This window comes from Rhinatrema bivittatum, chromosome 1 (assembly GCF_901001135.1).
Source record: "Rhinatrema bivittatum chromosome 1, aRhiBiv1.1, whole genome shotgun sequence".
NCBI classification, from domain to species: Eukaryota; Metazoa; Chordata; class Amphibia; order Gymnophiona; family Rhinatrematidae; genus Rhinatrema; species Rhinatrema bivittatum.
Window position 1 is genome coordinate 145445602 of NC_042615.1, and position 17844 is coordinate 145463445.

Consider the following 17844-nt stretch of genomic DNA (forward strand, 5'->3'; position numbering starts at 1 on the left):
AGAGGGGTTGGAACTTGATTATGGGAGGTAGGTCTGGCTCAGTAGGATCACTGAAGCTTGATCTGGGGAGTTAGGTCTTGAAGGGAGATGTGGGGCTTGATCAGTGGGGTAGGTCTGGCTTGGAGGGGGTTTGGGGTTTGATCCAGGGTGACAAAACTTTAAGGAATGTTATGGGGATTAATTGTGGGAAGGGGTGTAATAAGGGAGGGGGAAGTGGAGTAAAAAATGGTTCGTCCATTAGGAAAACTAGGTGGTGACTTAGAGTTCCAAAATGTTTGTGGAGTGGCAAAAACCTCCAGATGCCACCTACCCATTGTTACGACATAGCACCACAAGAGAGAAGGGTAATGATGTTGAGTAGATGTAGGGGTGGAGGCAGAGATGAAGCTGGGTGGGTGAGGAGTAGTGGAGAGTGGGTGCTGGGCAGTTGAGGGTGGGGTAGAGAGAGAGAAGGAGGATTCTGGTCAGGTAGTGGGTAGAGAGAGAAGATGCTGGGCACTGCAAAAACGTCACAAAGAGAATGGAGTCATGCTATGCTGAGCAGGGAATGAAGGAGAGATAAAGGAGGTTGCTGAGGGAGGAGAAGAAGAGAGGAGAAATGCTGGTTGGTATTTGCTTGCAGGTGTAAAGAGTTGTTCATGTTTAGGGATAATAGACTTTGAATTAATTTTGTAAGCTAGTAAAAATATTGGTAAGTGAAAAGAACTGTGTGTAAGGATAATAGACTTTGGATTAATTTTGTGAATTAGTATAGGTTTGTATTTGTTTATAAGTATTAGAATTGTGAGTTTGGAAAAGTCACTTACTTGAATCTGAAAAGTTGAGAGTACTGGTTCCTGGGTAAGTGGTCACCAGTTTGATTCCCACCATCTCATCTCCCACCCATCCCAGTATCTTTTTTGTTATATAGCTTGCTACCCTCTTCCCAGCAGATAGGAGAAAAATCTTCAAGAGTCAATTAGTGATTTAGAATAACATACAATTAACCTTGATTTTAGTGATTGACTAATTTTAATCTTGTTGCTGGTGTTACGCTCCTGCCCACAAGAAGCATGGGCAGGCTCTTACCTTTCTCACAGACAGCCAGTCTGGCTGCTGACTCTGCTTGCTTTCTCCCTGAATCAGCTGGGGCTGTCCCCGCAGCTCTTGCCATGCGGTCGGCTCCTCCTGTTCCTGCCTTCCCCCGACGTGCTGCTGCGATCCCAGGACCTCCAGCCAGCAGCGAGACAGTCTCTCCCAGTGCCTGCTTCAGCCCGGGTCTTTGCCTGGCTGGGAAGCCGTCCCTGCCAGTGCCTGCAGTCTTACCTCTGCTCCTGGGGCTGTCTTCACGGCATGGAGCCGTTCCTGCAGTCAGCCCTTCCCCCGCTTCCTCTGCAGCCAGTCTTACCTCTCTCTGCTTCTGTCCTTGCGGCTGGGAGCTGCTCCAGTGACCTGCCTTCATCCAGCTCCAGTCCAGGGCTGCTCCACTGCTTCCCTGGGCCTTCCACGTGGCTGAGGACGCCACCAGCTTCCAGCTCTTCTCTCCAGCCTCCTAGGGCGTGAGCGCGCGCCTCTCTGCTCCTCTTAAAGGGCCAGCCAGGTGTGGCCCCCTGCTGACCCCTCCCTGGGCGTTGTCCACCTCAGCCCTACTAAAGGGCTCAGTTTTCAGTGTGTCTTTGCCTTCGCAAGGAGTTGGTCACTCCTGAGATCCTTCGCTCCAGGAAGTCGTCCGTGTTCCAGCACTTCTGCAAGGTCCTGTGTTTCGTGTTACCTGTCGGAGCTCCTCGTCCAGTCCTGATGTCTGCCTGCTGTTCCAGTCCCAAGGTCTGTCTCTTGATCCAGTCCTGATGTTCCTGCTGTTCCTGATGTCCATGTTCCAGCCCTGAGGTGTGTCTCCTGTTCCAGTATCTGTGTTCCAGTCCTGATGTTCCTGCTGTTCCAGATATCCTTGTTCCTGATCCGAATGCTTTAACCTGCCTTGTGCTGCCAGGAGAGCAGTGTATCCTCACCTTGTGCTGCCAGGAGTGCAGCGAACCTGCTTCCTCTTTCCTGTGCTCTCCCGCTCTCTGCGTGGTCCGTGACCAGCCTTCCAGGGCTGTGTAGGGCGCGCATGGGACAGGGTGGTCCGCGACTCAGTCCCGCGGGTGGCCTGAGTAGGGCGCCCTGAGGGTCAGTGCCCATGTCTACCTTCAGCCCTCGTTCCTGATTCCACCTCTGTGCATCCAGTCCTGAGTCCATGCCTGTGCCTGTCCACGTCTATGCATCCTACACCTCATTCCTGAGTCCACGTCTTTGCCTGAGTCCACGTCTATGCATCCTACACCTCATTCCTGAGTCCACGTCTTTGCCTGAGTCCACGTCTATGGATCCTGCACCTCGTCCTAAGTCCACGTCTATGCCTGAGTCTACGTCGTTCCTGAGTCTCGTCTGAATCCATGTTCCAGTCATCGCTGTCCTGGCCTCCATCCGGCCTGCCGCTTCGTGCCGTACCCTGCGGCAGGTCTGAAAGGGCTGGGAATGGTCGGAGGACTGTTCACAAGACCAACATTGCGTTGTTGGGTCTTCCGAAGCGTGCAGGTCCGGAGGAGAGCCTGTCTTCCATGTCACTCCAGCCCTGCTCCCGTCCAGCCCATGCTCGGGCATGCCACACCTCCCACGGCACTTCTTCAGAGTCCTCTGGGGTCGAGCCGTGGCCCAAGGACACACATCACCCAGGAGTGGGATCGCTCTCCTAGTGCTCCACAACAGCTGGTTATTCACAAACTAACACAAGTCATCTAGTTATCAATTTTAAATGACACCAAATGAATACTTTAAAAACTATGAAATTGATAGATATACCTATGCCTTAATCAGCTTTTAAAAGTTTTGCAACTCAACAAAATTAAGATGCAGACAGAGGTCCAGCAGTGAGTTGAGGACTATCCAGTTTTTTGCACCGTGCCACAGGTATAATTATCTACCTGTTGGTGAGAGGTTGTATATGTGCACTTGGTGCAAAGAGTCCTGCCTCTCAGAGAAAAAGTCCAGGTTCTGGTGGTCAGAGTGGCAGACCTGGAGGAGCTGAGGCAAACTGAGGTATAGAGAAGAGACCTTCTGGGACATAGGAGGGTGATCCCAACTCCAGTCAAGCAGCCCTTGTGCTGCTCTAGAGAAGTAAGGTGTGGCAGGAACTGATCTTACAACTGGGACCTGCCCTCTCACACTAAGAATGTGTCTCCAGGGTCGTGCACCCTGAAGGAAAGAGTTAGGATAGCCATTAAAGTGGAGATTTGATCTTTAGGAATATAGATTGCTGGGTGGCTGGAGGGCACGAGATCGCTTGGTAACTTGCCTGCTGGATGCAAAAGTAGCGGACCTAATATGCCACCTAGATAAGATTTTACAGAGTGCTGGGGAGGAACCAACTGTCAAGGTACATGAGGATACCAATAACATAGGAAGGTGCAAAAGGGAGGTTGTGGAGGCTAAACTTAGGTAGGAAACTGGAATCCAGAACCTTCAGGGTTGCATTCTTGGAAATGCTCCCCATTCCACATGTAGGAACCTAGCTCCAAGCTGAGCACCAGCATCTCAATGCATGGATGAGACAATAGTGCAGGGAAGAGGATTTTAGATTTGTTAGGAACTGGAGAATATTCTGGGGAAGGGGGAGTCTATTCTGATGGGGTAAGTCCACCTTAACTAGAGTTGAACCAGGCTACTGGTGCTAACATTTAAAAAAGGAGATACAGCAGCTTTTAAACTAGACCATGAGGGAAAGCCGATAGTTGCTCAGAAGCACATGGTTCACAGGGATGTAACTCCAAAGGTATTTGCAAAACAGGGAAGTTAGAATATTCCAGTACAGAGGTTGTGATTAAGGCTGAAGAAGCCCAGTCAGATGTAGACAAAGAGCACCCTGATGTGGATACTCTAAACTATCTGCATCATTTGCTAACAAGTAGGTTGTTACCCAAATAAGGAGAACCTTATATCATATAACATGAATCATTTAAAACACACATTTATTTAAGAGAGACACAACTTAATATAAACCCACATGTACAATCATACATTTAAAAACATCACAAACATGAAAGTCATATAGGCAGAGAATATTTATAAATATGATGTAATCATAAACAATATAACATTCAAATGAATCATCCCATATATTGTATTAAAGTGCTTCTAAGTGCAAATTCTCGTAGCTTTCAGCTTCACAGCTCTCCTCAGTTAAATTCTCATGGCTTTGAGCTTCACAGTTCTCCTTCATTAATCACTGCCATAATGAAATTCACTCGAGTACTACCCGTCACTACTCCCGATACTACTCCCGACGAAGATCTCCGTTTCACCTGACAAGCAGGCTTCCTCAGGGGAAACGTCTAACAACAAGTAGGTTGTGGCTATAAAGAGAAATGAAAGTACAAATAGACATACTTTAAAATGTCTGTATATGAATGCCAGAAGTTTGAATAGTAAGTTAGAATGTATGGCATTATTTGAGGATATAGAGATTATAGGCATTTCAGATACTTGGTGGAAGGAGGAAAACCAATGGAACACTGTGATAAATTATATTGACATGATAGTACCCTTCCAATTCGATCTGCCCTTTATGTAAAAGATGGCATTAGAGTCAAGCATGATAAAAATCTTTCAAGAAACAAAATGTAGTGTGAAATCCTTGTGAATAGAAATTCCATATGTGATGGGTAAAAGTATAGCAGTGGGTGTAAACACCTGGCCAAAATGAAGAAACAGACTGAAATGCTAGCTGAAATTGAAAATGCAAATAAATTTGGCAACACAATTTCAATTCTCCTGGTATTGACTGGGTCAATGTTTCATCAGGACATGCTAAAGAGGTTATGTTCCTAGATGCCATAAATGATTGATTCATGGAGTAGCTGCTCCTAGAGCCAATGAAAGGAGCAACTACTTTAGATCTAGTCCTCAGTGGAACACATGACCTGGTGTAAGGAATTACTGTGATAGGCCTCTAAACTATAATGGCCCGGCCACCCTGAATGTGCTGATCATAATGCAATCAAATTTGACATAATCACTAGAGGGAAGACATTAAGTAAAACTATTACAGTAGCATATATCTTTAAAAAGGGAGACCATGATAGAATAAGAAAATTAGTTAGGAAAAAACGAAAATGAGTGGATACAAGGGTTAAAAGTTTGCAGGAGGCATGGACATTGTTTAAAAATGGTATTTTGGAAGCCCAGATAATATATATTCCAAGCATTAACCAAAGGTCAAAGGAACACCAAATGACTGTCATCATGGTTTAATGATGAGGTAAAGGAGACAGTTAAAACTAAAAGGGCTTCGTTCAAAAGATGAAAAGCGGATCCAAATGATGAAAAAAGGCAAGAGCATAAACACTGGCAAGTTAGATGTAAAACAGTAGTTAAACAAACCAAGAAAGACTTTGAGGAAAAGCTTGCCAACTAATAAAAAAAACCTTTTCAAGTACATTTGAAGCAAAAAGCCTGTAAGGGAGTCAATTGGGCCACTAGATGACCAAGGGGCAAAAGGGGTGCTCAGGAAGAACAAGGAAAGAGCAGACAAACTGAATGAATTCTTTGCCTCTGTCTTTACTGAGAAGGATGTTGGAATCATACCCACACTAGAAACATTTTTTGTTGGTGATGACTCTGAAAAACTAGATGGAATCACTGTGAAACTGGAGGACATAATAACTCAGTGTCATGGTTGGTGAGCCCTTGGGACTGAAGCATGACTGATGCCGCCTAGCAGGCGAACCCACTAGGTCCATACTGTAAGTAGGCAGACATGCTCGTGAACTGAGTCTGGGATTCACCTGTACTAACCTCTTTCCCTGCAGGTTGAACTCTTGGGTTCAGGGGGCTGGCAGGACTTAGCCAAGATCCCAATGAGCGAAGAAAGTCTGGGAACATGCCAATAGTCAGGGCAGGCAGCATACAGGCAAAGTCATATACCAGGCCGAAGTTGGGGCAGGTAGCATGCGGGCTGAGTCAAATATCAAGCAAAGGTTGAGACAGGCAATATTCAGACTGTTGCGTCCGTCGGTCGCAGACAGCTGCGACCATTCTGCCTTACCTCTTTTTCTCCCCTTTCACTCTCTTTGAGCAAGATGGCTGCCTCCGGTGCCGAGGGTCTCAGCTTTCCAGACCAGCATGGACATCCCCATCCGCCATGCTCACTCCCATGGCCTCCTAGGGCATGAGCGCGCACAGCTCCTACGCTCAAATAAACGTCATGGCGGGAACCTCAGGAGCGGCCCCACCGCATGACGTCAGTACCTCCGGGTATATCTAGCCTCTGCCTCCGCTACCACTTTGAGTTAGCAAAGACTTCGCTTTGCTACTCTGACTGCTCTAAGCTGTACGCTTAGATGCCGCTTTCACGTTAAGGGCCTCGCTCCAGTAAGAAGCTCTAGACACCTGCTCCTCGGGGGTCTCTCGCTTCCAACTTCCCTTCGGGTTCCTCACTAACTAAGACAACCGCTCCTTGGGAATCTTTCTCTCTATTCTACTTGCAGGATATTGGACCATTGGGTACTCGCTCCTCGAGGGCCTATCTACCTTTATACCCTGCACCACGGACCTTCAGTCCCACCATTCTACCACCAGGAAGACGCCTTCATTCTGTGAGTACCTCTATGATCCGGCGCTCCAACTCCACCCACCAGCCGCAGCGTCACCTGCACTGCGGGCTCCCGCCTATCGTGTACATCTGGGTGAGACTATACTTCTGAGCCTGTTGGTTCTTTGTGGATCAGTGCCTTACCTTCCTGCTTTCACCATCTATCTTCAGCAGTACAATAAAGAATCTATCCATTCTGTGTCTGCTATCTGTGTCAGCCTATCACAGTGGTTCCCCATGGGGCTCCTCCCCATGGGCGGAGTCATCTCCACTGCGACCAAGGGTCCACAATGCCTCAAACAGAACACAGACAGTCAGATAATAGGCAAAGGTCAAGCACAAGAGGTCAGTCAGAGAGGATGCACAGGTTAAGGCAAAGAGAAGAGGAAGTCAAGAGCAGGAGTAGCGGACACAGACAGAAGCAGGAACCCTGAAGCAGGAACACATTCAGGATCAGAAAGAAGGCACAAACAGGATCAAGAACAATGGAGTAGCACCACACGCTGCAGAGCAGGAGAACCTGTTCCTGAGGCACAGACTTCCTTATATATTCATGCAGGATGTGATGTCAACAGTGCAACAGGAAGTCTGGAGGACCTATAAAAGGAATCCAGAACTGCAGGAAGTTGAACCATGTTTTTTGGATGCAGCATGATGCCGGATGTACTTCAGATTAGAAGTGAAGGGAGGTTACACTCAGCTTGACAGACTAAAGAATAACAAATCACTAGGACCAGATGGCATCCACCCCTGAGTTCTAAAATAACTAAAACATGAAATTGCTAACCTGTTACTAGTAATCTAAAACAACCACGAACTACAAAATCTGAAAGATGGCCAATGTGATGCAGATTTTTTAAAAGAGCTTTAGAGGTGATCCAGGAAACTATAGACCAGTGAGCCTGATATTGGCACCGGGCAAAATGGTAGAAACCATTCTTAAAAACAAAATTACTGGCCTTATAGATAGACATGGCTAAATGGGGATGAGTCAACATAAGTACTTATCCTGCTAAATGATGGGTGGGAAATGAGCCTTTCGGGGAGAAGTTACTTTTTTGGTTATCTTAGCCAGATAAGTGCTGATATTCTGACTTATCCAGTTAAGTTAACAGGATAAGTTATACCTGCTCAATAGCAGGTCTAAAGTTAGCCAGATAAGACTTATGCGGCTAACTAGAGACTTTTTATGGGGATATTCAGCAGCATAGCAAGCACACAAAAATGTTCAGTGCATTCCATGTAAATGGGGTTTTAACTTGCTTGATCATTTTCTTTTAACACTTGTATAATTATCTACTTGTTGGTGAGACATTTTAAGTGCAAGATTTATTACATTGACCCCAAACTTCCAACGAACATGTGGAGGCCAGATCTTTATTTTACCATAGCATTACTAATCTTGCTGGCTGTGGAGATTACTGCAAAACTTGGTAAAGGGAAAGGGACTTGGGTGCCAGTTTGGATACGGGTTTAGTGGGAAGCAAAGTTGAAGACATTAGGACCTGAAATGACCTTCTAGTAGAAAAGATGAAGGCCATCACTGGCAAATTTTGGTCATGCTTGGGACAGATGTGGAGGACAGGTATTTGACTTGAGGGGATGGAGAGTTGATGTTGGGTTGCATAAGGGATTTTGCGTATACATCTATCTAATATCAATGAATCTCTCTGGGCAGAATGCATGGTCTTATTTGGTCTTTATACTATGTTACTATATAAAATGCTATAAAATGATAGAGCTTGGGGTTTATATTAAGAATAAAAGGGTTGGCATATAAGAATAGGATAAATTAGGCTAGGATATTTGGTTTGCACCTGGCACCTGAAAGGCAGGGGACTTTCCATGATAAATTAATATGGGACTTGCATGCCAGATGGAACTCATGATAAGGACAAGTGGCCAATGCCACACAGTCAACAGAATTCAGCATTGCACATGCACAAGTAAGGTGGAGCCACAAACTCCAAATCCTGTATAACAGACACAGATGCAAGAACCAAGATAATGGGTACTCAACCCTGGTGCCTGGGGCTCACCAATCATTAAGGAATCAACAAGGCACTACAACAAGACTCAACAATCACAAAGAAGTCACAGGGTGCAGCATCCAGAGCTCCTGAGCATCAGCCAATAAACTAAGAGACAATCTAGCCTTTGGAGCAAACCTCTATAAAATAAGTTTGGGGGGGAAGTGAGCCAGATTCCAGAAGATCCAGCAGAAGAGCTTGAGGTGGTAAAGATAGCCCCCAGCCTCTGGAAGTCATCCTAAAGGTCTTCATGTCTGGCTTATGTGCAAGGAATTCAAACCAAAAGGGTGAGAAAAAAAACAAGCAATATGTATAGGAAGTGATTATTGCCAAGTGTGGGCTACACTGTATTCTTTCTGATAATACCATGAACTAATTATAAACTATACATTGTATGTGTGTATGTTGTATGAGTTGCAGCATCTGTAGTGCTTCTAAACTTCCTTGCCTCATACACACATATGTCTGTTCACTTCGCATATGTGAAACACTTACCTAATAGCATCTTCTCCTAGTGATAATTTCCCATAACAATGTTAATAATGAAGACTGATTTTTTTTCAGGCAGAAAGTTGATATGTTATACTGTATGTAATGTCCAATTTTGATAATGTTGAGGAGAATTTCTGACAGCAAGGTGACTCTTCATATATATGACTTAGTTATACTATATAACTGTACCTGTTTGTAATCTATTGGCATTGCATTGGCACCTACTCATAATCAATGAGTTTAATAACATGGTATACTAATAATTTGCACAAATATGGAAAAATACAAACTGTACAATTGGCAAAGCAAAAATGTAAATCTATGCTCAAATATTTTTCCGTAATTGTTCTCTATGTAATCTAAATCTGAATTGGAGGCTTAACCATAGCAAAGCACATACCAAAACAAAGCTTGAGCACTCAAAATATTTTTTTAAAAGTTTCATACCCAGGAAGTGACGTGATCATTAAGGATGGCTGCCTAAACATGGTCCTCCGCGGGATGAAAAGCTAATTTTAGTGGGCAGCAACTACCTCTTGCCAAAATGCAAACATTAGAGTGGACAAGGCAATAGGAGACATATACTGAACAATAAAGTTCAGAGGAGAACCGAAGAGCATGGAGTTGCTTTCTGAATGAGAGATGGAAGCAGCGCTGACAGAGCCGCAAAGTTCAATAATGGCAGCAGAAGAGGACATCTCACATTCTAAAGTGAAAATTGAACAGGAAGAATAGGCAGCAGCACCAGAGCCTGAGGAAAACACCATCAGCAGATCTATAGTCACCTAAGCCAAGATGTGAGATCTCTCGCTGGCAACATGTGCCAAATGAAAAGAAAATGCTTAAACAGCACTCCAGAAGCCCTTTCCAAAACCAAGAAAAGTGATAAAAGACTGGCCTTAGAAATTAAAGGCATTTTTTATGAGAAGGTCCCATATGGTTTGCTTTTATCCAACTGTTAAAATATAGCAAGCTTATTGGTTGTTTCTGGGGTTTACTGTTCTTGTTAGAGGAAGTGAAAGACTGGATTGTGAAAAAGGGGACAATGATTAGAGGAGACTGGATACAAAAGTTGAAGATTAAACTGAAGGTGTTCAAAGGACAAGGATATTATTCCAACCGCACTAGAGCAACAGAGGAGTATAGAGCACAAATTGGGAGCTCCCAATTGTTGAGGACAGGATTAAGAGTCTGACTGGATATATGCAATCTAGAAGGATCTTGAACATGTGCCCATAATGAATGTTGGTAGGGATTAGGTGGATTAAGGTCAACACTAATGGAACTCTGCAATTTGTGAAAAGACTGAGCCACCATTGTCTTGATAAACATACCATTAAGATATAAATGAAGGAAGACAAGAAGGAAAAGAAAAGACAAGATAAGGGGATTTCAGGGTAGTGGAGATGATAATGCCTGGACATAGCGGAATATCTGGTAATATATACTGAAAGGGAGGAGGGATCATCTCCCTACCCAATCATTTGGTGCACATTTTTCCCCTTTCTTTTCTATAATATTGGATCGTAGAAAGACTGATAAGGAGAATAAGCTGCCATTTACATATGGTGGGATTTTACAGAAATAGTTTGGAATTGGAAGGACATTCAGAGTGTAATGTAGCAAATAACTGAGATAATCTTGGAATGGGACCCAAAGATCTTACTACAGTCGTCTGCAGGAGAAATCTACTATACTAAAGATAAATTGATCACTCAGTGTCTAGTTGCAGTAGGTTGTGATATCTTAGCAGCATGGAAGAAAAGAAATCGTTCTAGTATGCAGCAATAGCATAGTAGAATTTGCAATGTATATTTAATAGAAAAGATTATGGTGATCAGGAAAGAGAGATTGGATAAATCAAGGAAACCTTTCATGGAATGTATAAGTTCTGCAGGCCAAACCAAGCAGAAGAGAAAGGATAGGAAATAGAGAAAGGTACAAGACATACAGGGTTTGCAATTTATTTATTTTATTTATTTATTTAAAGTTTCTTTTATACCGATGACCGTTTACACATCGCATCGGTTTACAGTTAAAAAGGAACAAATGGGCAGAACCCTTACATATAACATTGAAAAAACAGGTTAACTTTTGGGCAGGGCCCTTACATGTAACTGAGAACAAGGTGGTTAAAAGTGGGATAGGGTATAGAGCTGACTATGCCGCGAGCGTCCGTGATATCAATAAATAGATACAGCAAAATCAGTAAAATCACAACTATTTACAAAAGCTAATTACATAAGTAGCCGAGTCAAAGTACAATATTGATCTTAACCCTCTGGGAAGGAGAGAGAGGAAAGGGGAAGGGGTGGGTAGGGGAGGATGATTGATTCAATTTACATGATAGTAATGTTCTATTTTTTTATTTTGGCAAGCGTTGTTAAAAGATATGGTTGAATGTATCTCATTTTTTTTGGAAAATAAACAATTAAATAAAAAAAATACATGCCCAAATATGGTTTCTGTCCCTCTTATGAACTGTCATTATTGTTTGTGTAATAAACCTAAATGTTGCTTTATCAACTGGGTATGTACTAAAAAATATTAGTTTTATAATAATTTGGCAACTCATTAACTTCCGCTAGTGGTAATAATAATAATAATAATAATAATAATAAAATAATGCATTACTAATGCAATAACTGCAAAGTAAAATCTACACCACTGACCATGTAAGAAAGTACTTACTCCCATTTTCCTAAACCACATCCCCTGTCCTTCTTGGGTATCTCTTTCCTATTTTGAGGTTGAAAGTGCTGGTATTCTTAATAATTCTGGAGAAAACTAGATTCTTTGCAGGTTTGTGATACCTTTTATTGAAGCAAGATGTAATTTATACAAAGGTATTGTCCTCACATGAGTTTTAGATGCCACATAAGTCTTTTGTTCATATCAGAAGAGTTTGTGCAACGTACATTTGAAAATATGTCACTCTAATAAAGGCATCATCACCAGAAAAGTCCCAGGTATTCCCATTTTGAAAAATAGAGTTAAAATGACAAATAAACAGTTGCTTTAATTCCAAACATTAAAAAAGCCTTGGCATTCAATTTCTAATATAATCTGGGGTGATTAATATGACTATGAATATATAAAATAGCCTTAATAGTGTCCTTGTTATTTATCTTCTGAAATAAGAGCTGTGACAACACAAATGAGACTGGATAACAGAGAAGAGCTGATGGATGAATATTCACGACAACCATCATATGATATTCCTGATATGTACAGAGTAAGTAGTAGGGTTTTGCTTATTTTCTTTGAAGGAGAAAGTGGAATGATTTTTTTTAATAGGAATATTCACTAATTTCTATAAAGGTGTTAGCCATGTCTAAGAATCTTCTTGAAGATGCACAAATGTATAAGGTCGTAAACTACTTTAAAGTTTTGACATGCTAGCTATTTGTATGTCTGAAATAGTTAATTCAAATAAACAAATATCTTTAATGTGCTCTTAAAGATTCCCTGTTAATAAAACTACCTGGCTGCTAAGACCACCTGGGGGCTATACAAAATTAAAAAAGTATTGACTACTTAATGTCATCTTCTTTAATAGAATATCTCAAATTAGCAAAAGCACTGATGCATATGAGAAATGCAGCCCATGAAATGGATATTATGTAATGGGGAACATTAAATCTCATGTAGATTTGAGGAGGCAGAATCTGACAAAAGATCTTAAGAATAGAAGGCAAAAGTATTTAGAACACAAGAAAGTAAATAAATATAGGGCTATTAGCTTTGGTTTGACAAAAGTCTAATAACTATTTAGTCTGATACTGTTGTGGTTCTGGCCGCGAGCACCGCGGCCAGGCCCTTACCTCCAGGCTCCCGGACCTGCTCCCGCTTCCAGAGGCCTGGGTTGCGGCCTGGTTGGCGGTGTCCCCGCTGGGGCTGCGCCACTGCGAGGTCTCCCTTGGACACCAGGCTCCTAGGCGCGCGCCACTTGGGCGCTTTTCTAGGCCGTTTCCTGCCAGTGGTGACTCCGCCCAGCTCCTGACGTCAGACGCCGCAGCCTTCATAAGCCGGCCGCGGCCATCCAGTCTTTGCCTTGCATCGGGTTAGCCTCCCGGTTTCCTGTTGTGCTGTGCCCCAGAGTGACTCGCTTGGCTTCGTCGCTCCGTTCCTGCTACAGTACCTGCTTGGTTCCCGCCTGCCTGCCACAGTACCTGGTTGGTTCCTGCTTGCCTGCTTCAGTACCTGCTTGGTTCCTGCTTGCCTGCTACAGTTCCTGCTTGGTTCCAGTACCCGAGTCTTGCTACAGTTCCTGCCTGGTTCCAGAACCCGAGCCCAGTTACAGTATTGCTACTGTCCTAGTCTGGTTCCAGTTACCTGTCCTGATCTACAACCCGCCTAAGTCCCAGCAGCCGGGCCCCTATGGGCTCCTCCCGGGGGGGCTTCGGCTTCCAAGGGTGAAGCCACCTGAGTCCCAGAGGTTGGGCTCCTTCAGGCTCCTCCCAGGGGAGTACCAGCTTCCAGGGTGAAGAGCATCTACATCATGCCTGAACATCTACCTCCCGGCCTGCTATTCATTAGAGTCATTGACCACCTTTCCCAGTCTCCAGCAGGTCGGCCCAAGGGTCCACTAAACAGAGACTCCCATAACAAATACCATTTTCACGAATCTAAATTTAATTCTCTCTTCCTGCTGAGCTATGTAATAAGTTTACCCATAGCAACCCTTTCTCCAGCACACTACTCATTGGAATAATCAAGAGAGCTTGTATATACATCCTTTGGATATAGTCAGATTAAAGGAATACGGGATTTCTAGCCACAATTTTTTCTATAGCAGTATGTGGTAAAACATTTTGATTCATGAAACAGCCAATATAATAATGAATCTTATCCATGTAATAAAAGAAAACTACCCCATATACCCAAATTATCACCCCAACAAACAGAAGAAAAAATATCAAATGATCAACCTTCCCGACTGAAAATTATGTTAGGGCAACAAATGGCAAAAGCTAGATGCCAGTGGTACACATTGCTAAATGAATGTCCTTTATAAAATATGTTCATTACTGTCAATTTCATGGATCATGAGTAATAAATCAGTAAATTGCATCCCAGAGATCACTACAGAATTGAGAAGACAATCTGAGAAGACAGAACGTTAAAGAATCTGAAATACAACAGTTAGACAATGCACACATAAGTGAACATAAGAATAATTATTTGTCTATTTTCTACAGTCTCAAAAGTCAAAGTTACCATCATCAAAGAGGAAACCACCACCACCTCCACTTTCAGAAGAGGAAATCCGAGTCATTGCACTCTATGATTTTCCAGCTAAAGAACCTCGTGACTTGACATTACGACGAGCTGAAGAGTATATTATACTGCAGAAGTATGACCCCCATTGGTGGAAGGCACGAGATCAACATGGGTAAGAAAAAAGACTTTACGCTGTCTCAAATGTGCTGTTCTAACCCAAACTCCTCCTCAACAAGAAGAGGCATGTACAAGTTTTGACAACTGGCAGGGCATTTAAGTAGTATCTGTGCTGGTGGAGGGACAATATTATGCTATCTTTAATGGTTATAATACTAAGGGCCTCATTTACTAAGCATTTTCCCCATAGACACAGAATGGGAGAAAAGCCTTAGTAAATAAGGCCCTAACTGAGATTCTGGTGGAAGATCTGTGGACTGAGAGGCATTTTCAAGGGATGCTAACTGATTCTCCAGCCCCTTTAAACACACCCTTACACAAAACCAGTCTAGATCCAGCATATTTACAAAAAAAGCTTTTCTAGATCCAGGATCCTCTCAAACAAGCAATTCAGTTGTACCCTATTCAAAATCATAGGCAGAAATGTATAGGAAATCAGTAAATGAAGGCATTATAATTTCATAATTAAACCTATATAAAATAATGCAAAATGTATATGTTCTGTAAGAGTAATTTGTATCAGAGTGAGTTTTTCTTTATATTCACTTGCCTCACCTACCTGGTTCTTCTTGTGATAATGGCGACACTGTTTAGGCTAATATAAAGTTTGGGAATTGTTTTAATAAAGTTTAGTTCTCCATTCCATTCTGAATAATTCCTAATATTCTATTTGTTTTCTTGACCAACGCTGCACACTGAGATGGGGATGTAAATATATTAAAAGATGAACTGAGCTAAAAAGTCCCACTACTTACAAAGGAAATCTAGTGCATCAAAGGAACCATAACTCTCTATACAAATAAAAACTTAGGGCTGGATTCATCATTCCCCGCAGAATGATGAATCCTGTGAAAAAGGGGGTGGCCTGTGAAAGGCTGCAGCTGTTCGCACTGTGGCGGTGCGATTTCGCTGGCCGCAGTGCTGGCTGCAGCCTTTCACACAAATAGCACCACCCTAAAAGGTGGTGCTATTCGCCGCGCTACTGCCGGCAATAATGTTCCTCATGCGATAAGCGTTTAGAAAATAACCCCCTTAAAGAGAGCGGCTTTTGTGAGTTTAAGCAAAATGAATGAGAAGAGTTAAAAGACTGGAATTTAATAGATAATTATTTATCTTTTGTTTAACAACAAAATAACAGGTAAAAAATCTTTTTCTAAATGAAGTTTTTTCCAAGGGTTTGTATAAAGTGGAAAAGTACATGAGGTAAAATCTCGTGCTCAAATATATGACAATGGTTGCAGCCCATTGCGGGCACGAGCCTGTGGATTATAGTTGTTCAGCATTGTTAGTTCTGATACTTTTCCTCTTTTAAGTTTTTATTTGTATAGAGGATTATGCACTAGATTTCCGACGTAACTATATTATCCACAATCGCTCCAAGATCCTTTTTCTAGGAGAGGACTCCTAATATGGAATCCAGCATTGTGTACCTATCGCTAGGATTATTTTTCCCTCTGTGCATCACTTTGTACTTGTCCACGTTAAATTTGATCCTCCATTTAGATGCCCAGACTGGCAACATCTTTCTGCAATTCCTCACAGTTGGTTATGCTTTAACTACTTGGAATATTTTTGTGTCATCTAAAAATCTGATCACTTCATTCGTTCCTTTCTTTTCCGGATCATTATTAAATAAGTTAAACCACACTCCTCCAGTACAGAGCTGTGAGGCAGTCCATTCTTTTACCTTTTTCCTTTGGGAAAGCTGACCATTTCTTCCTTTTCTTTGTTTCCTATCTGTTAACTATTTAACAATCCACAGTAAGATATCCCTTCTATCCCATGACATTTTAATTTCCTGGCCAGTCTCACATGAGGAGAGTTAATCAAATGCCTTCTTAAAATTCAAATACACTATCAACCAGCTCATCTTTGTCCACAAGTTTATTCACACCTTCAAAGGATGCTAATAGAGCAAGGCATGATGACCTCCCTTTGCTAAATCCATGCCAGCTCTTCCCCGTGCTGTAACCTGAGAGAGATCAAGTCACATCAGTAGACATTTTTAAATTAGTCTGGGCGGGTTTCCAGAGTGTAAGGCTTTCATGAATAGCCAGATTTATGTGGATTCTAATTAACAGATGCTGACACAGATTTGCTCTTATTGCTTTGTTTGAGCCAGGAAGGAATGTTTTATCTGTGGACTTTTTGCATTGATGCTGAGCAGCAAAGAAAGATAATAATACAAACATGGACATTTTGAAGATCTATTTTTTCAGTCCTAGCTTGCTTTCCCACTTTTCAATTAATATAAGAAAGCGGGTTGCAAAAAATCATAACAAAATTCAAAATATTATACCTCTTAAAAATTTAAATCACAAAAGTAAAATACACTAATAAAACCATCCCTATGTAATTAGCATTAGGGCAGATATTAATTGCTAACAACAGAAAATATATGATATATTTTTTCATCTGAACTATAGGACTTCCAAACTGTCTGGGTCATTTATTATTTCTCGTAAGGCCATAATGCACGCAATAACACTGTAAACCATGTGATAAATAACGCAACGGAAAATGTGCATGCAAATTAAACATTGACTATTTGAATGGGAGGAGTTTGGGTGGAGTGAATGGAAATGAGAGTCTTTTAGCATGGAGTGCGAAAGAGTAACGCACACTATCGCGGGATTTAATGCCGAAAAAAACTGCACTTTTTTTTTTTTTTTTGCGGTATGGTGAAAAAACTATCCATCGCGCTCTCGTGGGCGATATCGTGGATTGCGGGTATTATCGCAGCGATTATCGCATGTGATAAAAAGAAGAATTATAACAGTCACACCTACTAAACCTTCCTGGCCCAATAAAAACACCTGTTCTTACCTGGTCTAGCTTCCTAAAGCCACAATGTTTGTGGCAAGTTAATTGCTGGGGGATACTGGATGCTTCGGGAGACTCGCCGCAGACAACAATAGGAACCACAACAACAACCTCAAGAACAGACAAGGGCAGTTCCAAGCCCTCCTAGAGAAGTCCCAGCACCATAGGCAGAGCCATGGGCCCCACAGGGTCAGGGTCCAGGACAGCGCCTGGCACGCAGGCGGCCATGGCGGAGGAGATACACATCTTTCCTCCAGGAACATCTTTCCTGGGCATGCCAGAGGACTATGTGCTTTGCAGGTATCTCCTCAGCTCTTGGGCTATCCTGGATTTATATGGAGAAATCCGAGGTGATTTGGATCCAGTCACCAAAAGGTCCCACGCTGTGCCTGGCCTCACCAAACTGTTGGCCACCCTGCATTTCATGGCAACCAACTCTTTACAAACAGTTGGGGTCTTGGGGGGAATATCCCAAACCACTTTTTCCCGCTG

At 42.7% G+C, this 17844-nt stretch overlaps 1 protein-coding gene across 1 annotated transcript in view; it reads left to right on the top strand.

Moving 5' to 3' along the window:
• Window positions 1-17844, top strand: part of LOC115083975 (tyrosine-protein kinase TXK-like) — an 82164-nt gene that overhangs the window by 1902 nt on the left and 62418 nt on the right. The window contains exons 2-3 of the mRNA XM_029588163.1: window positions 12271-12364; window positions 14331-14524. Of these exons, the coding sequence (XP_029444023.1) occupies window positions 12287-12364; window positions 14331-14524 (272 nt within the window). The 5' untranslated portion in view covers window positions 12271-12286. The remainder of the gene's footprint in view (window positions 1-12270; window positions 12365-14330; window positions 14525-17844) is intronic.